We start from the raw sequence: 24,682 nt of genomic DNA on the forward strand, positions 1-24,682 counted from the left end.
CCAAAAGCAAGCTTTAACATCTTCTCTCCAAAGTCAAGCTTAACTTTATTTGACAAACAGTATTCTATGCATAACCTTAATTTTTTCCTTATTTTTTTTAATGGATGGAATATGGATTATTAGGCTTGCCTATCAGCATTTGGATGAGCTCTTTAATGGGCATAAGGTTTTGGTATGCCCAGATCTTACTCAGCATGGCTATGAAACATCATAAACAATGTATTTGTTAGTCCTGAAACTAAATAGATTGTGGCTTAATTTTGACTTTATCATCCATATCATCAGCTGATAAAACTTGACAGCCCGACTGATCGTTTTTATAATCTTGATCAGCTGATCTTTTCGCTAAAAATAAGAAATGAAACTATAGTGAATAGTTCTCCAGTGAGTAATAATAACTCATGTATATTCATTTTTTATGCCTGCTTAATTATTGATCTTTACTTAAATCGGCAGTTATTGAAAGTATTTATTTGATGGCATTACACTCTTTTCTTTACATATTTGTCCTAGGTGAGGTTACTATTACAGTTTTTGTTACAGCTGCCTGTCAGATCTCATCAGACCTTGTTTCTGTTGCTCTCTGATACTGCCAAACTTTAGCTGTGGGCTGAAGCTTTCCATGCTGTGTTTTCTACTTCAGCTGTTTTTTTTTTTTTTTTTATTAACGTTACCCAAATCACTCGTTTGTGTTAAGCTCTCTTGACCATGTTTTTTGAAACATGCAAGCGTTTAGTACCGCTATAATTGAAAGACGAGGGAGTTGAAAGGTAGTCTCTTTGCCAGAGATGGTTTCCACTACTGAAGAAATTGGCTGGAGTTTACACCCCATTCCAAATCATTCATTTTTAATTCTCATCTGATTAAAAACAAAAAAAAAACCCACTGATGAGTCTGTCTTCGTTGAGCTTGTTCCGTGCCACTAGTGCTGATAAAACTGCAGGTACCATTCTTTCAAGATACTGTAAACCTAGAGAGAGGAAAAGCTGGAGCAGAGAGGAAAGGAAGTCTGTAGAACAAGGACTCTGAGTGGGACTCCCACGTGGTGAGAAGACTAGAAGAGATGAGAACTGAAAGAGATGAAGGAAGTCTGGGTGAGATGGGACCTGGGTCTGACTGCACAGCAAGGTCACAGCACAGGAGTGAGGAATTGAAGTTCTGACACTGAAAGCTGTGTCATAATAAAGACTGAAAGGAGAAACAGGCAGTGTATATAGGACCTGGATGAACGAAGGGAAACAAGGAAGATCCAGACAGGGGAAGAGAGAAGACTGAAAGAGAAACACCTAGAGAGAGGAAAAGGCAGACAAGGATTGGGCAGTGGTCAGAAGAATCAGTGCCCAATAGGTCATGCTCCTTCCCCCTCCCTCTCCCCTGACTGTAAGAGAATCAAGGTGAAAGGCAGAGTCAGACATCCTGTGATAAAATTGGAATGGGTTAAGAAATTACTGTTCTGTCTGCACAAACAGCTTGGTTTTTTGTTTGCATTTGGCACAAAATACCTGATAGCCTGCAGTTAGAACTCAGACAACCTTAAGCTGTTACAGAGGTGGATTTTAGGTAAACTGGCCCAACTTTTCAGTGACACAGATGAAAACATATATAGCCCGTTCTCCCAGCCATAGCTTCTTAGCAGTAGATGGAGCAATAATAACTTCTTAAAATATTCCGGACCATTTTGCTGGAGGATGTTGGTTTGTGCTCTCCATCTTCCCTGCACAGCCTGGAGCAGAATCAATGTGTTTTCTGTGGGACACCTCCCTGTGCTTGGAGTTGCTTCTTCTGCAGTCAGCAGCTTCATGGGAATGGTACGCTAGGTTTCACCATTTATCTGTGTAGAGTCGCACAACTGTCTGTTGTTGAGTTTTAGGAGCTTGGTGCGTATTGCAATTTTTGATCTATACAGTGCGCCTCTAAAACCTCAGGGAACTTGACAGCCAGGAAGAACACGGGAATGTGTTCATCTGCCTTCATTTGGCAATCAAGTATGCCCTGCATTTAAAAAGTACTCCAGAAATAAAATCAAAACCGCCTTTATTGCTCTATTAGTTGAGTGATCAGATCAATGACAACAGATGATAAGCAGAATACAAACAGTTTTTAAAATGAGGTTCTTATAGCTTCTGAAATGCTAGGCCTGATGTCATGTTAGTGAACTATGATCATTTAAATAGTATAGTACAGTTGATCTGTGGTATGTATTTGGCCCAGGAAACCTTTGTAGCCTTGGCAGGAATGAACATTCGTTATCAGAACCTTCTGTGATATATCAAATGTTGCTCTAGCCATATCTGCAGGTAATCAGAGGTTTTGGGGTTTTTTTCGGACTTACTTGATTTGATCGAACTGCTTGCCCTGTTCTCATCAAGGCCTGTTTTAGTCTGTAGTTGTTATCATTGTTGCAGTGAAGCTAGATGGTTTACGTCTGTAGGATATAGCATGCAGCCTCCTTGTGAAAATGCATAACGTTGTAGTGTGGTCATATGAGTTAAAGACTACTTTTTCCACAGGATCTCCCTTTATCCGTTGCACAAGATGGATAGTGTTGTGTAATGGATGGTACTTGAACATCACAGCTGTTAGTGAGCAGCTACTCAGTTTTCTTTTTCTCTTCGTTGTTGAGCACATTGACTGTGCACTATTTCAAGCGTTCTCTGAAGATAGAAGTATTTTTTCTACAAGCTTTTCCTTGGTGTGCAAATGCTTTGAAATAATTTATCTTCACAAAATTGCAGCAAGGTGATGGGATGATGCTGTCCCACTGTAGAGGAAGGAAGCTGAGGCACACAAAGAATAATGCAGAGTCCTTACTAATTTTGAGTGCCAATTTGAGATACATAAGTTTTGGTTATTTTTATGGCACTTAGAATATTTGTGTTCACATACATAATGTGAGCACGACAGTACTGCAAATCAAGCTCCCAGGTTTCCAGTTGAGTGCTCAGATAATGAGGATTAGATCCAGTGGGTAATCACCTTTGAAAGTTAATTTATCCCTGCTTTGCCACAGACTTAAATTCCAGCTCTTCAGAGCAGCATTCCAGGCTTTCTTAATCGTAGTAAGACTGTCTGTTCCCTTCATTCACTCAGCAGCTCCCGAATTATAGACGAGGCGATCTGATAGAGACAGTAGACTCCTTTATTGTATAGCTCTGATCCCTCCCTGCTGTAAGTCTGTTTTGTGCATTGAGTGAGGCAGGATTCCTGTGGGAGAAATAGAGTAAATGTGCGTATAGTAGAAGGTAATGCGTGTGCACTACAGGAGTTATTTCAAGCTGTCTATACAGACATCTTTCATTTCCTAATTTTTCTTACTTGACTTTGCAAGCTTATTTTCCATGAGGCTTTTTGTCCTTAATTGATATAAGGACGGATTCTTTCTCTTTTACAAAGCTTTTTGTTTGCCCATTGCTGTTTTCTCTCTTCTGAAACTCTTTATCCTGTGTTGGGCTTTTGGTGTAATGGTATACTTAAAATTCTTCCACTGCTGCTTTGTTTTATGCTGTTACCCAAGTTTCCTTTTATGTTAGGAAAAATATTGCAGGACCAATAACAAAGCTTCATTATTGGATGAAAGCTTGTGAACAGAAAAATGGAGCTTGTGTTAACCCCTGAAAGTGGTAGTGATTTGGGGATTAATGTTAAACGCTGCCAAAAAATTCTGCGGCCAAGTGCCTTGCTTAGCGTTGTTGATCGTCCCTTGAAAACGTTTGCCTGAGTGTAGTGTTCTGTAGCATGGTATGGGCTATGCCGCTTTTAGAGCTGTCAGTTAGGGAAAGAGAGGATTCAGAATCAGCCCAATCCAGTTAATGTTGGTTGCTTGTAATCTCAGAAATGGGCCTCAGGTGGGATAAGGAGTCACTCCAGATATTCCCTTACCAAGGTAGAAATCTCTGTAGTTTGACCCTGTTGTGAAGATCTTCAGGTCAGATATGTCAATATATGAGACTGACTAGAGCATATTGCTGTTCCACTTCTCTTTCAGCAGAACAGAAGGGAGAACATGATGAAACTTGTGCTGTTGCAAGAGAGCTGATGGCTTCAGAGGAAACTGATAAGGATTCTGTCAATTCCCCAACAAACTTAAATAACAGTAACCAAAATAAAAATTTTTGTCCTTCGTTACCCCAGTTACCTTCTGAGGAAGAAGAAATAAGCAGGCTTGGAAGTCAAATAATTAAATTGACAGAAGAAGAGGCCATCGTGAAACTGGAAGGGAAGAGAACAGAAAATTCATTGGGGGGGCTGAACACAGTGGTTGGATCAGAGCGTAATGGTTCGTCTCAGGGGGAGCTCCCTTTATCCAGCCCTGACCCATCCGAGCCCACAGATCCCTCAAACTCAGAGAGTGAACAGGCAGCTGAAACTGAGGTCCTGAAAGACAATGATGAAACCTCAGAGAGCGATTGTGAAATTATAAATGAAAGAGGGAATCAAAATAGCAGCACTGTGGGTGTTGAGGACCCTGGAAGGCACGGAGGTCTCAGTGCTACATCTGCACACACAAATAACAGCTTTGAGGAGCTCCCTGAATCTGAAGGCAAGAAACCATGTGATCCTACTGAAAACTGTGAATATTTGGATAACAGTTTGGCTTGAGGTATGAAGTCCAAGCCCTCGAGCTTCTCCCAGTCATCCTCTTGCAGTGCAAGCTGTGCTGCTGTGAATGTGGATAGTTACTGGAACAGTGTGTCATAGGGTTGATTTTTACATCAGTCTGTTAATATTTGTCTAATAATGGTGTTTTTGTGTTAGTTTTGGCTATAGTCTACCAAAAATATAGATTACCTAAGGGAAGGAACTTGAAGCTGATGAGGTTTGATCATGTTGTTTGTAATGATTTGAAGTTTCTAGATAGGTTGACATAGCTTACAATAATGTGGTGAAGAGACCAGTGATGATAACGTATCATGCCATGTCATCACCAGGCTTCTGTAGTGTGTATGGTCTTAGGGCTGGACTGTATTTTGGTGGCTAGAAATGCCTTCCAAAGATGAAAAATTTGAAATGCAGGCTTTTGTTCATTTCTGCATTCTGTTTCTCTACGTAGTGACTCTTAAGTACATACTTGGAATAAAATCACTTATTCCTTAATAGGAAGCAAAATATTTTCTGAATATCATCTCTGCATGTATGTAGTTCCCTCATTTCCAACCTTAATATATTCTCAATTGTGTTAAATTTTTCCTTCCCTCCCCCAGCTTGTCTCAGGAAAATACAGGGAGTATACTGAGAACCCAGTTTAATGGAGCTCTGAAGGAAACCTCACCAGAGAAGCTAAAAGTCTTTCCGTGAGATACGGCAATGCTGTTCCAAAACGAGGAGAACAGCAAGATGAGGACCAGCGATGCCCTGTCCAACTGCTTGGCTTTCTTAATGCCACTTACAGGATTGCATTCCTCAGCCTCCAGGCATTGGAGCAGCCCTTGGGCTGTGTGACGGGCAGTGGATTCCAGCCTACTCTGCTTCATTTCTACCCTTGTTTTTAAAGGAATCTGGGTCTTTTTATTTTCTTCTGGTTTGGAATTAAGGATAACTCTTCCTTTCCTCCGCATTTCACCAGTCTTTGGTACAGCAGAAGGCTTACCTCATTTGTTGTGGCTTTCTTATACTTCTTCCCTTGTTGATGTTTAGTCATAAGAAAACATTCCAATAGTAACTGGGGAAGGAGGAGGCTGCTGTGCCAGTCCCCAGCTCCCTACTGGTGCTGGAGCTGTGCCACTCTGCTTCCAGAAAGGCAGCAACAAGGGAATACTTAACGCTGTAGTTAGCAGCTGTTGGAGAAGGGGAGGCGCGTCCTTCCCCCCCCCCCCTGTTTGTAGCATAAGAAATAGTCTCTGCAGCTGTGGAGCTTCTATGGGCCAGCAGCCGTCAAGGCAATTTTTCTGCTGGCGTGGGACCTAATTGTCTGTAAATGTGCATTTCTCACTCCTAGAACTTGAAACCAATCAGAAAGAATTAAACCAAATTTAATAAAATACTACTAATAAAGAGGAAAATCCCTCCCAGATTGAGTCCTCTTTTGACAAATAACTGCCAGCTGCAAATTTTTACAGCCCACTTGTCAGCTACTGAATAAACAGAGTTTATATTAGCAATACTGACAAACTCCTCTATCTATGGAAGCTGAGCTAGCAGGTGCTGCCGTAATCAAGGTGTCGGAGTCCATGAACAGTTTGAATTCAGCAGAAGAAAGGCTGCATGTAAATGATTACATACAAATATAAGGAATTATGGTGGGAAGGTGAAAAATGTGGCTTGTCTCTGTTTTCAGGCATTTTCCCTACCAGGTGCGTTCGTGTAACCCTTTCAGTGTCTGTCTGCTGGCAATAAAGCAATACTCACCATGCTCCTCAAAAATGTTTCCTTTCTCTTTAAAGGTACCTTGGCATTGTAGCATTTCGCTGGTATCAGGCAGCAGCCCTTAGGAACAGAAAACATCTGTATATTTAAGAGCGTTAGGGACATGAGGCAGGAAAAAGTTTTTCTTTCAGTATCCTGATCACAGTTTTAAGTTCCTCCTCACCTGGAAACCGAGAAGAGTTTAAGTATTTGGAAGACCGTTATGCTGTTCCCATTAATTGTAGCTGACTGCATTATTGACTCATTTATATGACAATACTGTCAAGTTAGAAGAGAAATAGCTGCAGACCTTGAAATCTCTGGGAGAATGTGGCAGGATTTTTTACTTTAATGCTTGAATGTTACATGAAGTGTCATTTTATTCAAGATATATTCTTTTCCATCCTTTGTAATTCTGTGCAGAGCTAAATATTGCAGTCAGTGCAGTCAGAACTGAGGCAGGCTTCTAACAAAAAGGTCAGGATTTCTCATAGCTGAACTGAAATGTTTGGGGTGTTTTACGGCCATTATTCTCCTGTCCTGTGTCTTTCCTGACCCACAATAGCATGCATTGACATTTGCTCCTGGTCTCTTAATTGTTGGTTAATACTATTCGTTAACAATGTGCTGGTGCAAAAATTAGAGCAGGCGAGAGTAGTAGCTTTTTAGTGCCCAAATCGTTGGTTCTTTTTAACATGGTTTTTCTGTGAGAAGAACAGACTGATGTATAATCCATAAATTCGGTCATCTTGGTAACTATTGTCACACCATCCTCTCCTCTTAAATGCCATTTTTGTATCTTTGCAATGATTTAGTGCCAGCTTAGATATCTAGATGTCTGGAAACCTCATTCTTTAGTGCTCTGTTGTTGGTGCAGTACTGTTCTGTCTGTTGTGCCCAAGTGAATGTATATTCCCAGCTAAGTGTTTAGCCTTCACCCGGGAACACAAGACTTCAATGCCAGGACACTTGTAAACGTAAGACATCTTTGCTGCACTATGTAATAACTAATTGAGTATTATTGTCAGTATTCTCCTTGCATATTGCTTTAATTGATATTGTTATGCTAACAGCACTATGGGTTTTTTTCAGTATGTTCATTCCTATTTTGCTGAGGAGAGAATCAACACTATTTTGTTTTATCCTGAGGCTTGTTTTGTCTCTTTCTAGGACTTTAAAAATGCAGAAATCGCATCCAGCCACAAGCCCTTTTGGTGTTAGGCTCTGGGAAAGCAAACTGGGAAGGGGAATGGCAGGGGTACAGAAGAGATTGACATATTTCACAGACTGATTTTAAGGAGGTTGTCTCACCTAAATGTAAATTCATGCATTATCTTTGAGAAGGTTTTCATATGAAAGTACTGTGTTGTAGCTATTTGAAAACTAACCTTGAGTGAATTTGTAAAATTAGTGTGTGAAAATGACAGGTTAAGAAGCATCTTTTAGAATAATGCTTCCTTTCTAAGTGAGACTATTTTTAAGCATATGGCAATTTGTATAATAAAGGCAGTGGAATTTCTTTAATCCATATGGGCTCAGGAATGTATTCTAGAATCTTAACTGAGATTAAGTTGAAAGTCTACTACATTTTTGAAAGATAGAGTTTTGTTTACTAGCTTCTCTTTTGTAGGGTGTTTTTTTTTTTAATGACGTTTAATTTATTTGCAAACCTTTCTTTTGTTGCTGCTTGGATTAAATATGTAACATGGTTCAACAATATTAATATATTTTGTCATCTTTAATAAAGGCATATATTTCCTGATATGCTTGTTTTATCTGCTTGTTTCCTTGTTTTCTCAGTACCAGATGAATATTAGTCATGAGTTAGTGTTTCAGCATTTTCAATGAGTTGTGTTAAACTGTGAACATGCATTAAAAAAGTAAAGCTTTTTTTAGTGAGTTTTAAGTCTGTTGAAAATTATCTGAATTAAACATTTCTGCTGTCGCTCTTCTCAGTCTAAATTTGCTTTCTGAATTTTTGTACAAAGAATCACACTCAGTAGTTTTTAACTTTGAAAATACTATTTATCTCTGATCTGCTACTTTATCATCATGGCATAAGCAGCATTAAAACTTTTGTATGTAATGTAGTTACTAATCATCACAAACTGGAGGCATTAGGGAGTCTTTGTTGGGGAGTGGTGGGTGGTAAACTGGAACATTTCTTGTAAGTCTGCTTTCAGCAATTGAGGCTGTGACTCAGCTATAGCCGTGTGGACAACCTAAACCAGTTAAGAAGCTTATACATGTTTGAGAATAAAACCTGCAAATACAAGTAGAATAATATAAAGTTTAAAATAGAAATGTCTGTACTTCCCCTGAATTTGAGGGGATATCCATTATCCAGGTCTCAGAACACACCACGCAAAACTGTTGAAAGCATAGAGGTCTTTTTACCTTTCAGATTTGTAGCTCAATACAGGATAGCATCTAATCAGAGGCAGTTTCATATTTATTGGTGCCTTTTTGTCTCTGTTACCTCAGCTTACAGTCTCTTAAGAAGTCCTTACAAAGGACAGGCTCTTTACAGAATTTGTCAGCCCTATATGTTAGCACTCTGACTGAAATGCATTTTGAACTTCCAAACTGCATAAAAGGGAATCCTACATCTTCAAGCAAATACATCACAATGTTGAGTTGATGCTGTTTTTATTGATCTGCTTACAGAAAAGAGACTTTCTACAAAGTGATACACATTTCTTAAAGCAGCAGCAGAATGGAAATGGGAATCCTTTTGCCATATATCTTAGTGGCCAACAGCATAGCTTAAGGTACTTTGTGCTGCCCAGGCGGTAGCCGATTTGTTGATCTTCAGTTAAGCCTGGCTGTGTGTTCGCTTGTTGAGCCATCTCTTCTTCTTGTCTGCAACCTCAGACAGTTTCTCTTCCCACAAGTTCTTGTTGCATATCCCAATCACACAGCAAGCTAGACGTTTGCCAGCATTTCCATTTTCCAAACTGGCCTTGTTGTTGCCTTTGCCCATGTCATCTTCCTGCTCATGAATCACAACGGATCTGCCCAGGATGGAATATGGACCAAACATAGTGGCAGAGAGGTTTGGTTTGTATTTTCTGATTTTGCCTTCTTTAGGGAAAAAGTTGCCAAAATCCCCTGGGTGATGAGGGTGATTCACGCCGAAAGGGTTATAGTGTCCTGCTGTAGAATCACAGCCGTCGCTGAGATCTCCAAGCTTGTGGATGTGTATAGCTCTCCCAGACTGATTGTTATGCAATGGAAACCCATCCAAGTCAAAAATTGCTTCTAATCTTCCATATGAGTAACACTGTTTGAACAAAACTCGTCCAGTCACTTTTGGCTTGTTAGCATGTATTTTGGAGTTGGGCAGCATTTCACAGGTGGCATAAAGTATCCCATCAGTCTCATTATTAACCATTACTGGATAGAGCAAATTCTGCCAGAGGTCATTCACTTTTTTCTGTATATCATGAAATGGCTCTGAATTTGGATCGGTTTCTGTCACGGCACCAGAGGCGGAAAGGGCAAGTCCAGTGACCAGAGAAAGAAGCAGAAGCATCTTGGTAGTTCAGAGCCTGCAAAATATACAAGAAGCTACAAAGAATTAAAGGCTTTTTGCGGCAGTGTGGCTGGAGAGGAAGGCACGAAGCCTGCAGTGGTACTGAGCAAACAGGTGGAGCAAGGTCCAAGTACACTGCTTCCTTCTAAATCTGTCTACTGTAGAGAATCGTAACTAAATCAGGATGCATACGCATTTTTAAACACATACATACAACCGACAAGCATGACTGAAAAAATACTAGTGACTTCATATTTCACACTAGATCTTCATCTGGAAAAAACTATTTCTTTTTCCCTGCAGAAATCAAGTAATCTGAACTGTTGTTTAATCTGTTCTTGGGTTTCTATTGAGTCTTTTCTCTTCCTGCAAATTCCAGTAAGACAGGTTGCCAGAAGGCTTTTTCTGGTCCACATACTTAAACGTTAGTTCTTACAAACGGCGAATAAAAAGCCAAACAGTTGATTACCTTTCCAAGCTGCTCCAGAGCTTCTCCCTAGTAGCCTTTTGTCTCTGCTCTCAGAAAATGGGATGTGCTTAAACAAAATCCCAGCGTTGTTTGAAGTTGATGCGTATGGGAGCTGCTTGTTTGTGTGAAAGTTAGGTAACAGCAGTGCCGGGGAGTGGTCACGGAGAACTGTGGGAGAGGGGGGGGAAAGGGATTTGAACATTTTCATTTTAGGCAGGGTAAACAGTTTGTCCTCTCTGTGGAGGAAACTGGCTCCCAGTCCTCCCTGGCCTTCCAAAAAAAGGAAGAAGCTTTTAAATCAAGCTTTTAAAATAATCTTCCTTTTGATGACTTCATGTGTTTATCTAAACCCAGTGGCCTTCAATATGCAGCGAGGAGAAAAAAGTAGCTTTATTAAGGTACAGTCAGATCGTTCTTTCACTTAAATTATGGTTGTCATGGAGTTGTTTTGCATTTTTATGTCTTCATTAGGCAAAATTTAAACTGGCGCTTTAGCAACATAACATGTTTCACGTGGACATACAATAAAGTTTCTGTGGTTTTAAACCTGAAAGGCACAATTAAAGCTATCAGACCTTGAGGTGTCTTTTAGTGGTGCTTCTCTGCAAAGTTTTAGGGCTAGTATCTGCCACCTTCCTTGCCAAGTTATCTGCTCCATTGAATTAGCTTCTTTTTTTTCTTCTTCTTCTTTTTTTGAAAGCAGTGATTTTTTTTCCAAGGAGAGAAGCAAGCAATACTAAAGCACTGCAATGGCAGATTCAGGCACTGAAAGGTTGTTTCTCAGAAGCTGGCTGGAGCATGTGTAGTTCGTGTGTGCTTTGTCACCCTTTGAACTGAGAAATGCCCTACTCTTGGGAGCGTTGCCCTGCCTACAGCATTTTGCAATGTTGTGCAGGAAATGTGGATTCAGGAAATGTGGATTCAGCTGTTAGTAGAGCAATTTAACAGGCTAAGATTTCTGTAGAGAAGAGTAGCTCTTGTTACTCAGGAACGATTCTCAACATAAGAAGACAGCAAAGAAAATCCCTTTCCCCAGCCCATGTCTTCTGCCAGCTGGTAAGGAGTGTGGCTCTGTTAGCTTCTGGAACGGTAAAATTGTGCGCATTAATCTCATTGGTATTTTATTCTAGATCAGATCCAAGATGCTCAGTTATTTTAGAGCTGAATTTTTTCTTCCTGTATGAGGAAGAGTAGAGCTAAAGGAGAGTCTGCCAGTTGGATCACTAGCCAGGGACTTGAAATCCTGGAATAAAATTCTTCTAGACTTCTTGTGTGACGCTGAACACGTTGCTTTAGCCCGGAGCTTCAGTTCCCAATCTCTGAAATAGGACATGTAGTGTTTCCGTTCTTCAGAGTATTTGTTCAAATCACTGTGCTCAGGGGAACCCTGCAGCGTTCAGTGGAAGCAAGCCTGACTGCAAGGCTGGGAGCCAGGATTGCCTGTCATCCCAAGCCTAACGCTACCTCCTTCTGCAGCCGTGTCCAACTGCAATATGGGGGAACCCATGCTTGCAATATGGTACTAGTATGAAATTGCTCATTTATAAAGCATTTGGAAAGAGGTGACCTGCTTCATAATCAGGTTTTATAAGTACACGCAAAAAAAGTTCAGTTAACAAATAGTCAAATGTAAGAGTGGGTGGTTTAAATTTGTAAAATATATTAAGCAAGTGTCCAATACAGATACTGTTTGAAAAATTGTTTCTTAGCATCATATACCATTGCTAAGGAGACACGGAATGGAAGGAAGGAGTGGTGTTCTTGGTCTGAGTCACAAAGTAATGGGTTGTAATTGAGTTTAACAAACACCCTTACAAGGAAATTTCTAAACCAGCAGTCAGTGCTCCAGGAAATGAACATTAAAGATTCAGTTGAATTATTAGGTATTTTAAAATAGAAACTAGGGTCAGAATTTCAGCTGTTGTAAATACAGTAATGCTATTGACTTTGGGGGCATTTGTGCTGTTTTACACCAGCTGGAGATCTGTCCCCCCAGAAAAAGAACCCAGAAAAGCCCAAGGTACTTGCTGCAAAGCTCTTTCTTAATGTGCTACACTTGCAGGACTTAAGCAGAAGTCCAGAAGGGTGCAAAGGAGATGATCAAAGGGATGGGAAAGACTGCAGCAAAGTTCAATGAGGCATTTGTAGTGCTCGGCGCTTCGGAGAATGAAAAGGAAATACTAGCTATGGGTTGCTGTCAGAAAGATGTATTTTAAAAAGGAAAAGACTGATAACTACAAGAAATGCGATTGCTAGGGTGATTTGGCATTCATTCTGGGTTCTGAAAGATGGAAGTAGATAAGTACTAACCAGGGGTATCCTTAAAGGCTATGGTAACCCTGCTGCCTATGTTTTATTTTCGGTTTAAAAAGAGACACCAAATAATGGGCTAATAACCTTTAAAGTAGATGGCAGTTAGTGGAAGGAAAGCCCAGAATGACTTAACCTTGCGCTTGTACATGTGTTGCAATTCCTGTTTAAAAAACAGACCTCTCCCTTCGTCCCGTTTCTGCAGGATCTGTTGTATACTGAATTTTGTGCGATGTCCCAGAATCTCCTGCGCTATACAAGACTGAGTCATCGAAACAAGCCAGAACTGGTTGTCTGGCTGGCTGCAAACTCTACATAAGGCAGAGTTTGTGCCGGTATCTCTTTGGTGTCCAGGATCTCACATACTCATGCCCCCCTGATCAATGTCACAGAATCACAGAATCGTTTAGGTTGGAAGGGACCTCTGGAGATCATCTAGTCCAGCCTCCCTGCTCAAGCAGGGACCTCTCGAGCACATTGCCCAGGATCACATCCAGACGGGTTTTGAAAATCTCCAGGGAAGGAGACTCCACTACCTCTCTGGGCAACCTGTTCCAATGCTCTGTCACCCTCACAGTGAAGAAGTTTTTTCTCAGGTTTAGATGGAACTTCCTGTGGTTCAGTTTCTGCCCATTGCCTCTTGTCCTGTCGCTGGGCACCACGGAGAAGAGGCTGGCCTCATCCTCTTGACACTCCCCCTTCAGATACTTGGACACGTTGATGAGATTGCCTCTCAGTCTTCTCTTCTCCAGACTGAACAGGCCCAGCTCTTGCAGTCTTTCTTCATAGGAGAGGTGCTCCAGCCCTCTAATCATCTTGGTAGCCCTCCGCTGGACTCTCTCCAGCAGTGCCATGTCTCTCTTGTACTGGGGAGCCCAGCACTGGACACAGTACTCCAGGTGAGGCCTCCCCAGGGCTGAGTAGAGGGGCAGGATCACCTCCCTCGACCTGCTGGCAACACTCTTCCTCATGCACCCCAGGATCCCATTGGCCTTCTTGGCCACAAGGCCACATTGCTGGCTCATGTTTAACTTGTTGTCCACCAGCACTCCCAGGTCCTTTTCTGCAGAGCTGCTTTCCAGCAGGTCAACCCCCAGCCTGTACTGGTGCCTGGGATTATTCCTGCCTAGGTGCAGGACCTTGCACTTGCCTTTGTTGAACTTCATGAGGTTCCTCTCCGCCCAGCTCTCCAGCCTGTCCAGGTCCCTGTGAATGGCAGCACAGTCTTCTGGTGTGTTAGCCTCTCCCCCCAGTTTAGTATCATCAGCAAACTTGTTGAGGGTGCACTCTGTCCCTTCCTCAAGGTCATTGATGAATACATTGAACAAGACTGGACCCAGGACTGACCCCTGGGGGACACCGCTAGCCACAGGCCTCCAACTTGACTCTGCGCCATTCACCACAACCCTCTGAGCTCGGCCATCCAGCCAGTTCTCAATCCACCTCACTGTCCACTCATCTAGCCCACACTTCCTGAGTTTACCTAGGAGGATGTGATGGGAGACAGTGTCAAAAGCCTTGCTGAAGTCCAGAAAGACAATATCCACTGCTCTGCCCTCATCTACCCAGCCACCCATTCCATCCTAGAAGGCTATCAGATTGGTCAAGCATGATTTCCCTTTGTCCTCTGACTTATGCTGGCCAGAGAAACATTGGTGGTTGTGCTTTGTGTCTCCAGCAATTAGATTTGCTTTCAGTAATTTTATGGTAGAATAAAATGATACCTAGAGACGCCAGTTTTGACACTGTCTGTAGCAGTGATGGAACTGGCTGCTTTTCTCTGCAGATGGCTGAGGCCAGAGCAGCTAAAAGAAGGGTGATGCTTGTAGCCTGAGGGAAGCAGAGTCCAGGTTTTTGGAAACTTAATCGACTCCTTCGGTTTTCTGCCTTTTGTGGGTCACAGTCCCAGCATGGGAGCCAGTTGGGCTGGTGGGTCATCAGGCAGCAGCATGGGCATCCAGCGTTCATTTGTTGCTGTGATTTACACGCTTGCTTTATAGGGACTGTGGGACACCAAAACTTCAGTGCGTTGTGTGTGATCTCTACCTTGGACACTTTGGGCCTGAAGAACAGGGATGACATAGGATCATCCATGCTCTGCACAGAAACTTCCTGTGAGCACCTCACTGGCCTTATGTGACGTCTATTGTGTCCAGGTACCTGCTGGTGGGTTTACAGGTAGAGTCTGCATAGTCGATTTTGATCTGCTATAAGCAGTGCTGGTGAGTTACACAGGATTTTAAAAGGAGAAATGTCAGGGTGACTGTGGAGGTGCAATGACTTTGGGTATTTTCTGCCTGTGGCATTCTCTGGCGTAGCCTGTTAATGTATCAGCCATGCTGATGTGCTCACAAGAGCTGTGAGAGAGGCTGCGTCCTGGACTGAGCGGGCCTCATCTGCATGGTGGAGGCATCGCTACATGAGCAGCATCTCATCCAGCAGAAATCAAGGTGGAGAAACTTGCTTGCAATTGTTTTGAAGAGCTGAAGAGAAGACGATGAAAAATAATTCCCCAGCACAGGGGGAAGCCTGCCACTGGTCTAGACTGAGTCTTCCTGTTTATTTCTATTTCTCGACTTGATGTTTCTATTTAAAGAAATAGAGATATTGGTGCCTGAGATAATATCCATTTGTAATATGCTTGCAAAAAAGCTATATGCATTTCCAGCTCTTCAGGGCATTGCACTTAGAAAAATCAAGTTAAATACACATAAAGGGAAACAACACTGTTCTCTATAGGAACTCATTTGTCTTAGAAATAGAAGATCATGCAACTAGATGTAGTCTAGTGATCTGACTTGGTTGGCCAATTTGAAAAATTTTTGAAATTCTTCATCTTTAATAGCTTGAGAAGAAATCATTTTATGAGACTGAGGAAGGGGAGAGATGAACCATAAGTAAGCTTTTTGAAAAAACTGCATTCAGAAATTCATCCTAGTTCTGTCAACCTAATTTAACAGAATTTCGTCTCCACATGTGGATATAAAGTATGTGTGTGTAATGTAAAAGTAGGGAATGAACCCAATTATTAGATAATTTAGGTTATTTTCCAGTGTTTGCATTAATTCCTTGATCCTTTGTTAAATATTTATCCTTTCTGCTACGTAGCATTAATCTGAAGAGAGTTTTACTGTTTGAGAGGAGAGGAGGAAATGAACACAAGACTGTCCTCAAGTCCAGCTCCCAATGGTCATAAATGGAAAGAATTTTTTCTTCAAAATGCCCATTGCACATATTATGCATATTTGCACAACTTCAAAACTGTGTGTAGTTCCAAGTCTAAGCTCAAAAGCACGAGTTCACAGAATCACAGAATCGTTTAGGTTGGAAGGGACCTCTGGAGATCATCTAGTCCAACCACCCTGCTCAGGCAGGGTCACCTAGAGCACATTGCCCAGGATCACATCCAGACGGCTTTTGAATATCTCCAGGGAAGGAGACTCCACAACCTCTCCGGGCAACCTGTTTCCGTGCTCGGTTGCCCTCACAGTCACCCTCCTTTAAATATAAAGGATCAGTCCAACTTCACTTACACAGCAGATAGCATTCCAGATAAGATAATTTAAATTCTTTTGGTTTGTGTGTTGCAATACAGATACACTTTGCTATATTTCAACAAGACGTAACCCAACCTTCTCTTTAAATATCTCTGAAATTTTTTTTGCAAAGGCTATAGACTATCATGGATAGTCAGTGCAGTACAAGACTAGGAGTACAACAAACTGTGCAAAGAAATCCAAGTTGTTTTAAAGAATGTTAAGAAAGTGTTGATCTGGCCACCCGTGAGCACTTGTTTTGTATTTGTGCTAAGGTCTGAATGGTCTTTAGGAACCCATTTGGATGTTTTTCCAAAGCTTATAAGAATGATTGTTTCACAGTTAATGACAAATGACTGACAGCTGCTGAAGGGAAGAGTTGACTGCCCTTATGACAATAGCTGAAGTCCAGTTAACCCCCTTTTTGTCAAGTGTGGTGTTGCTGCATAGTTCAAGAGTGAACTTGTTTAGTTGAATCACAGATATTTTTTAATCCCAAAGCTATAACTGTGTAGTATATTTGGGCCACACTCCTCAGCAGGATTCCGGCTCCTTAGGAGGCCTGCGCTGGCTGTAGCACCATGTGGAGCAAGGTGCAACCTTGCCCTGGATGAGCACAGAGAACTGCTGTAGGTAGCTGGCCTAGGCTTGGGCACGTATAACTGGATCTATGGATTGTCTCAAAACAACACGGCCTTGGAACCAGCTGACCCCCACAAGAGACCGTCAGAGAGCTCTGTGTGTGTGTGTGTGACACAGCAGGCAATGAGTTTGTGCGGTTTATGATGAAATTACAATTAGTCAGATGCCATTTTACAGAACAAAGTAAGGGTTTAGTGTGGGGTTTTTTTTTTGATTTCCTGGTGTCCATTTCATTTTTTCCGGGACTACTATTTTTACGGTGTTTTGGCAGTGCGTTAACAATAGAATCCTGTTAGGTGCAAGTGTTGTATCAGTTAAATAAAATCCTGCTTGACAGTTAGGTGGTCCTTAGTGAGGATAACTGGCACGAGGTGGGAAGGTTGCCTTGGAAGCAGTCCATGTTGCCAATGCTGGCTGGTGGAGTCACCTCCTAAGAGAAGCATGGGAAGGAGCAGAAACTCAACCATCTTCTTCAGAGTAGGAGGTGGGGGGGTAATCTCAATACAGCATTTAGGAAGATTTCTTGTGCTTCATCCTTCTGGTGAGATAATCCGGAGTCTCTGAAGAGCCTTTCTGTGCATCTGGAATTTGCTTACACTTCTCAATTTTTTTCTGAGAATTAAGCTGTAAACCAGAAGGCTCATGCCTTCAGCAAGTCTGAGAAAAATGGATCTGTGCTGTGACAGGAGTATAAGCAAGGATGAGCAGCTGGGGCCTTTTCTCCGGCTCAAGAAGAAATGAGGGAAGGAGGGCTGCTTCCACTCCAGAGATGTATGTGCATGCCATAAGGTTCTAAAGTAGTGTCTAGGTAGTCACAGTCTTGTTTCTTCTCGCTGTCCCACTGAGTCTTGGACTTATAATCTATAATGGCAAAACTTCAGCAAAAGGGATGGCGAGTTCCCATATCAAGAATAACTCTAGTTTTGTGGTCAGTCCACACTCCTGGTGAGGGTGAGGTCAAAATCCTCGGTTCAGAAGGACTGAAACTTCAGCAGACATTATAAAAACTATAGTGGGATGCGAGAGGTAAGTGGCATTACCTCTACCTCTGATGTATGTGGGGGACTTTGGCTTTAAAGATGATTTTCTCTCATCTCTGTGGAAGGCTATGATGGTAAACCCCTACCCTTACAAAATAATTTCAGGCTTTGAATTCCAGCGGATTTCTGTTCCTCCAAATACAATATTCCATTTTCTTGAGAGGAGTCGGATTATAGACACATCACTGTGCTAAGCATTTCCTACTGGCTGCTTGGGACCTAAGTCAAAGTAGCAAACTTTCCCCATGACATGTGGAGCTGATGCACCCAACACAGCGTTCTGGTTTTGTTTCAGAAAACATGCCTTGGGCACAGACCAGCTACTGCTAGGATTTTATGCACGACCCTATCATACCAATGTTAATCATGGCCTAAGCTTGTTTGTCATGTTCTTAAAAGCCGTTATTGAGGAAGAAACTACTGCCACCCCCATGGGCTGACTATCCTTTCTCTTATAGTGTTTGGTTTTCTTTTTTTTTTTTTTTTTTTTTAGCTATCTAACCTGGTTCTCGCTGCAGGTTAAATTCATTATTTGTGTAGTCTTAACCACTACAGGACTACAGGTATGGAGGGCAGATGATTCTTTTCTTTGCAACAGTCTTATACAAACTTGAGATATAACTCTCTACCAGTGGCTAAACATTTACAATTTTTTTGAAATTTTCTGCTAAATTTCCAGGGATCCTAGACTGAGTAGATCATCTTTTCCTGTGGACTGTCTGCACATCTTTACAGAAGAGAAATGCGCAAACTTCTCAACACTTCAGCTGAACAGAAGAGACTACTTCACTTATCTTGCCAACTATATTACTGTCTGTATCGCAGTGTGATATTTGCCTTTTCCACAGCAGCATGACATTGTTCAGCTTATGATCGACTGTAACACCTGATCCTTTCCTACAGAACTACTCTCTATGCAGCTGTTTGCATTTTATATTTATATAATTGGTTGTTTCTGCCAAATATGGAGTTTTACCTTTGTCTTAATTGAGTTACCTCCTTTTTTACTTTCCCCACCCCTTATTGTTTCATCAGCTTGTCATGACCATTTTGAATTCTACTCCTTCCCTACAGTGTATTTATAGCCCTTCCAGGTTGGTGTCAGCTGTGAATTTAATAAGCTTACTTTTTGTTCTGTCATCCAAGTCATTAACAGAAGCGTTGAGTAAAACCAGATCAAAGAGGAACTTCTGCTGAACCCTAACCAGGCTGTCCTCCCCATTGATAACTGGCTAGTTATTAGTCTAGGCGCAGGTTTCCCGTTGTGTTTGTACCTGCTTTATAGCAGTGTGATCAAGACCATTTTTTTCCCTAGCTTGTGTGTAATCTCACATGTCATATGAGATAGCAGCTAAAGTCAAGCTATATGTCTACTTCTTCTCTGTATGTGAGGCTTGTTATCCTTTCATAGAAGGAAGGCAAAAAGTTCCTCTTGTCTTTTATTCATTTCCACTTCTGACTTTCAGGTGAATGCAAAAAGTTTGCCTTTTCTAGTCTTGTGTCTGTGATTTCCTAGCTTCTCCTTCCTCTTCCTTCTTCAAGATGGGTGGCACACTTGCCCTTTGCCAGGCTTCTGGAGCTCCACCTATCCTCCCTGAGCCCTCGGAGTTCATAGGAACCCATGTGCTTTACTGGAGCTATCTCAGTCCGTCTACATTACTATTATTCCACTGGGAGAGACTAAGTGCCTTCATAGTGCTGCTTGATGCCCTGTGGTGTTTGAAACCTTAGGCATCCAAAACTAGTGAAAAGCCACCTTCTAGGCATACATCCCCACATTTCTAGCTCTCTTCTGCCAAAGCTGTTGATTTGACCCATTGTATTTTAATGTTACATCAGCTATGGAAGCAAAGATGAGGGTAATTCCTGCTAAGCAGACTAAGTACGTTTCCAAAGCTTCACTTTTCTGATATCTTACTTCTTGCAAGCAACATCTGTTTCTAAAAGTCTCCCAACTTGTCCATGTTCTTCACTGTCTTCATTACTATTGCCAATACATTAAGGCACAACTTACCAAACCAGGAAAGCTATGTCTATTCCTAAGTTTATGTTTTGATGTAGAAGCATATGTGCATGTTGAGTTGCTAAGTAAAGAGAAAAATTATGAGGCTTTGATTCCAAACTCAGCAGGGTCTTGGCACTCCCAGCTCTCAAACAAGAAGCCTCCAATTAGGATTTAAAATCTTGCTAAGTCTTGCAGGTGCCAAAACTTCTGCTTTATACAAGGGCAAGCTGGAACTCAGCAGAAGCTGAGGGCAACCGTGTTATATATCTTCCTTTAACAAAAGCTCACCCTTGAGCTGTTAAGAGCCAGCTGCAAGTGTTGCACCCAGAGGCAGATACCACTGGCCAGCAGCTATGAAAGGCAACAGCTCTCGGCTCCTGCCAGAGTCAAAACTCAGCAGCATCTGGGAGGCAAGAGCCAGTGTTTCTTCTGGGGCCAAGGTGTCACCCCAAATCCATGTGGTGGCACCATGGCTATGGAGTTTCCTATATTGTGAATGCTGCAGGGTGCAGGAGAACGTGCTGCAGTCCCAGAGGCTTTCTCAAACCAGACACTTCACCAGAGATGTTGTGGTTTGTTACTACTCAAAACAATAATCATAATGAAAAAGAGTATGGCCTACCTCTGGATACCAGTCTCTTTTGAAAATTGTACTGACTAGATCGGGGCCTGAACATCTGAGTGCTTTTCCAAATGGTTTGTGGAAATACTGTTGTATTTGTATCTTTCAGAATAGCAGAAAATGAAAAACACACACAGATTTTTCTGTAGAGTAAAAATTGTTTTCATGGTAAAGTGGCTCCCCACCTTTTTAGCTATATTTATTCTGATGGGTTGATTTTGTAAGTATAACTCAAACCCTGGGAGACTAATGAAGTTTAACAGTGTGTGTTAATTATATCCATTTTTGTTGTCTCAGTGAAAATATAAGATCCTAAATCCTATTTACAGTCTGAAATTTCAGAGGTACCAGGTCCCTCATCTGACCTTAACATCTCTTAGTTTCATGCAGCTTTCGTAAGCCTGCGCACATATTTAAGTTCCCCTGTGGAGAATGTTTTTTGAGATCAGGTGTTTCAGGGATTATGAACACAAGAATTTTCTTACCTTGTTTAAAATCATTTGACATTTTAGTTTAAGTCGTTAAGATTGTTTTCTTGAACTGTCAGAGGGGCCACAGTATGGGTGAACAATTTTTAGATAAATTAAATAAAACTGTTTTACTTTTAAATGACTCATCTTAAGAATTTTTAACAGAAATATTTTGTATGCTCTAAACAAGTACACTCTGAATATTTTGTACACTCTTTGAGGTAAATATTTTCACATGAATTCCTCCCTGGGTAATCTTCCCATCTCAGCAAATAATTAAGGCCAGGGGGCATCATGGGGAAGAGCAAATAGGAATGGTTGCTTCTGTCTGAGATGTTGTCGACAATCAGGTTTACTGTCCTTTTCTCTTAAGTGTGCAGATGAACAACATTTCGCAGGATGGCGTGAGGGTTTAGGATCTCTGCAGAGATGTAAAGCGACTCTGCTGATTTTGGTTTCAGACCAGGTGAATCCCATTAATTCCAGCCCAGCAGTACAGAGGATTTGAGCATCTCTCTGAAGCAGGGTGCCTGGGCCTAGAAAAAGAGAGAATAGATATGAGGCAAAAAACATGAAGGGACTACATTTTTCCTAGATCCAATGTATGCATTAATAAACAAGACTGAGAATACCACCTGCTTACAGAAAGGTTTTTAACTCTCAGGGCATGCAGTTTTTAATAGCATTCCATTAGATATAATGAGGTTTACTGGTGCAGATTTTCCCCATGAAGTTGGTACACATTTGTTCAAAATAAGGCTCCTGCTGGGTTGCTTTATGAATGTTGAGTCTTTCAGTTCCAGTTAAATAGGTTAACCAGCTGCTTTTCAGGATACGTGGAGAAATCGGTGGACTGATTGTTGTTCCCACTCTCAGCATTAGGGTGCTTGTAACAAAAGAATAAAAACACAGAAAATATTTCACTGTGGCCTTGCTGAAGGGAAGGCAATCCTTTAGATGCCTCAGAAACTGTTCTAATAGAGAGAGGAAATAACAAAGAGAAAGATTTTTTGTCTTTGAAACTGTCCTCCTTTTATTTTGTTACAAACTTAGCTTCCGTCTTCAGCTTACAGGTTTCCCTCCCCTGAGTCATCATGTGTTTGTCACTTGCAAGACTTTATTCTCAAAGCCTGCAGATGTTATTAAAAGTGAGGATTAGAAGGTTATGAAGTGCTTTGTAGAAGCCAGATTCAGATTGGATGTTTTTATTAGAGGATTACCAAATTTTGTTAACTGGAGTGAGTCTGAGTAGTTCCACTGGAAGTTCTGCTGTGCTAGTTATGAAATGGCTGATCTTGGAGAAGATACAGAGCTGCAACTTAGCAAGGTGCAGTTCTTGACTGTGCTATGGGAAGATCATGCTTTTGAGGTGGAAAGTTAGGTCATTGCCAAACCATGCGGTACGCTTTAACTGGAAAAAGCAGAGTGGTCATGGCAGAAAAACTCTCATCTACTATAAAATGCCCAGTATCATAACCTCTTGTTCACTTCAGAATTCTTTTCCTGTGCTGGCACACATTACAAACAACAAAACTACAACATAATAAACTCAGCGTTTAAGGTGTATGCTTCAATGTTACTTTTAAACACACCAAAAATGTCTGCATTTTGTAGCTTTCTATAACTTACATATTCCTATATAATACTTGAGGTATCATATTGGCCCTTAAGGGGCCTTAGACACACGCCCTAAACCAGATGTGCTCTTCTGAAGGGGTGTGATTAGGACGACCTTTTAACTGAACCCTCTTAATGTAAGTATGTTAGTGTGTGTAATGAGTGGGGGGCCAACCTGAGCTGGTTAAGCCTAAGCAACAGCTCAGAGGGGAAAAAAGGCTGCCTCTTACCGCTGTAATGATAAAACTTGTCTAACTGAGGCCTTCCAAGAGCTACTACGGAGGTAATTTCTCCAGGCAATTCATTTAAGAGGAGAAGAGGTCAAGAAATTTCCTGAAGTTTCTAGTCTTTTTCATAACTATCCACCCCTTACAAAGCTGGACGCTGCCATAGCTGTATGAAGGAAGGGAAAAGAAAAGGCACATTTCTAAGTCACAGCTAAAGTGGTTCGTAATTCCAAGAGGAGAGGAAAAGTAGTTGAATAAAGACTTTGTTTTGTACTTGCAGATGCACCTTCCCTTCTGCTGAAGGGCTGAATTACTGCTGCTATGATAATAAAGTCTATTTGATTCGTCTGAACAGATTCCTAATCACTTAATAAATCACTTGAAAAGTTATTTGGTAGAGTGGCAAATCATTAACTGGCTAGAGATCCGGCAAGCAACGCGTGTTTCGGACAAGAGGCTTGACTGGGAGAACTGGCCCAAGAATGCCAGTGTTCAGTGCCAGAACTATCATTTTTCTCTTTTCTGAAGTTACTCCCCATTTGTATCATTGGGATCGGGAAAAATTTGGGTCCATGAATATAATTTCAAAGTGTAATTGGTAGGCTAAATGAATAAGTTTGTTATTTATATTGTATTTATGTATTTCTTTGCTGTGAATTAGTCACGCAGATCCAGCTCCACTCAGAGAAAATCTATTCATCAGTCCGGGTTCTTGCGGTTATTCAGTTTATTAAAATCTGGTTGTATGTTTCTATAGGTATGATGAGCATATTTTGCCTTGGTTATGGATATTTACCCATACTTCTGGCTAGATATAAGCTGGCAAGGTGAAGTTCTTAGTTTTGTTTTGATTTAATGGATAATTTTGAATTTTAAGATTGCTATGACAGTATCTGACAGGGTGGGAGTTTTGAAATCTGCCTTTGGGAAGTTCAAGTTGAACTCAGTTATGAAATCCAGATTTAAAAAAACACATCAGAAGATCAATTTCTCTGTAAGAATGAGCAGAGGATGCACACTAAATTTAATCAGGTATTTATACATTCCTTATTATAGTCGTATTTTCTTTTTTTTGTCAGGCAGTAAAAGAGAATCTTTGTGTTCTGAATGTTTCTGGTTTGGTGTGACCACACAGTTTGATAGCTGTTGTACGTAGTTTTGTCAAAGAATATTGTCACATCGTAAGAGGAAATATGGTCCTAAGATTAAACGGCATATCTGGATTCTGGATGCACTTTATTCAGTGTTTTCCGTGACATGGAATAAGCTGCGTAACCTCAGCTACCTCCAGTTTGCCCTTTTGCAGCATGGTGATTACAATGACTCACTTCCTCATGGGGGTATTTTGAGGCTTAGTTGAAGTCTGAGAAGTTGTTTCTGACCCTGAGAAAATTGATGTCAGAAATTGCAATATTGGAATACTAATCTTTCAAGGCTTGGATAAATAATTGTCCACAAACTAAAAGCTATTTTCTCTGCAATTTTTTGGCCCTTTCTGATATTCCTTGAATTACTGGAGTCCAAACTTAATACAGACAACAGAGGAGATCGTGGACACTGCTTGCTTAAACAAACAAGAGCCGGAGCCCAAATTATTAGTAAATACCAAGGCTTCATTTAGGTTGAATAACGCTGCAATCCGACAAATAAATGAGCCATCAAGTTTGAATTTATGTAGCATACGAAACACATTAAAGCCATCTGACCATGACAAAGGCCTTTTCTGCTGTGAATAATGAGGCCAACACATTATAATATCCTTTAGATGAGACATTAAACCCAAGGTCCTTTCTGTTTGTCTCTGGTGGCTGTCCAGGTGGAAGTTAAAGACTCCATGGCATTTTGCAAAAAAACATAGAAAATCTCC

The 24,682-nt window shown here is 41.2% G+C and overlaps 2 protein-coding genes across 9 annotated transcripts in view; one reads left to right on the forward strand and one right to left on the reverse strand.

Moving 5' to 3' along the window:
* Positions 1-8,104, forward strand: part of CCDC149 (coiled-coil domain containing 149) — a 53,300-nt gene extending 45,196 nt beyond the window's left edge. For 3 of the 7 annotated variants that reach the window (XM_068943270.1, XM_068943265.1, XM_068943267.1), the window contains 2 exons: positions 3,986-4,600; positions 5,202-8,104. In XM_068943270.1, the coding sequence (XP_068799371.1) occupies positions 3,986-4,599 (614 nt within the window). In that variant the 3' untranslated portion in view covers position 4,600; positions 5,202-8,104. Of the gene's footprint in view, positions 1-3,985 lie in introns of all 7 variants that reach the window. The other 4 variants (XM_068943268.1, XM_068943271.1, XM_068943266.1 and 1 more) reach the window with 3 other exon arrangements.
* An 870-nt stretch (positions 8,105-8,974) lies between these two features.
* SOD3 (superoxide dismutase 3) lies at positions 8,975-10,490 on the reverse strand. Of its 2 annotated transcripts, none has more exons than XM_009673316.2 (2): positions 10,347-10,490; positions 8,975-9,893 (listed from the first exon to the last, which is right to left on the reverse strand). In XM_009673316.2, exon 2 carries the CDS (start codon positions 9,875-9,877, stop codon positions 9,158-9,160), a length of 720 nt encoding a protein of 239 aa, XP_009671611.1. In that variant the 5' UTR covers positions 9,878-9,893; positions 10,347-10,490; the 3' UTR covers positions 8,975-9,157. The 2 variants fall into 2 exon arrangements, with proteins under 2 accessions (XP_009671611.1, XP_009671612.1); XM_009673317.2 differs by having other exon boundaries at positions 8,975-9,912; positions 10,347-10,489.
* Positions 10,491-24,682: the final 14,192 nt, after the last annotated feature.

Source organism: Struthio camelus, chromosome 4 (assembly GCF_040807025.1).
Source record: "Struthio camelus isolate bStrCam1 chromosome 4, bStrCam1.hap1, whole genome shotgun sequence".
Lineage (NCBI taxonomy): Eukaryota > Metazoa > Chordata > Aves > Struthioniformes > Struthionidae > Struthio > Struthio camelus.

Excerpts from the sequence above, each read along its gene's own strand:
- SOD3 (XM_009673316.2), bottom strand. The coding sequence starts at position 9,877 with ATGCTTCTGCTTCTTTCTCTGGTCACTGGACTTGCCCTTTCCGCCTCT.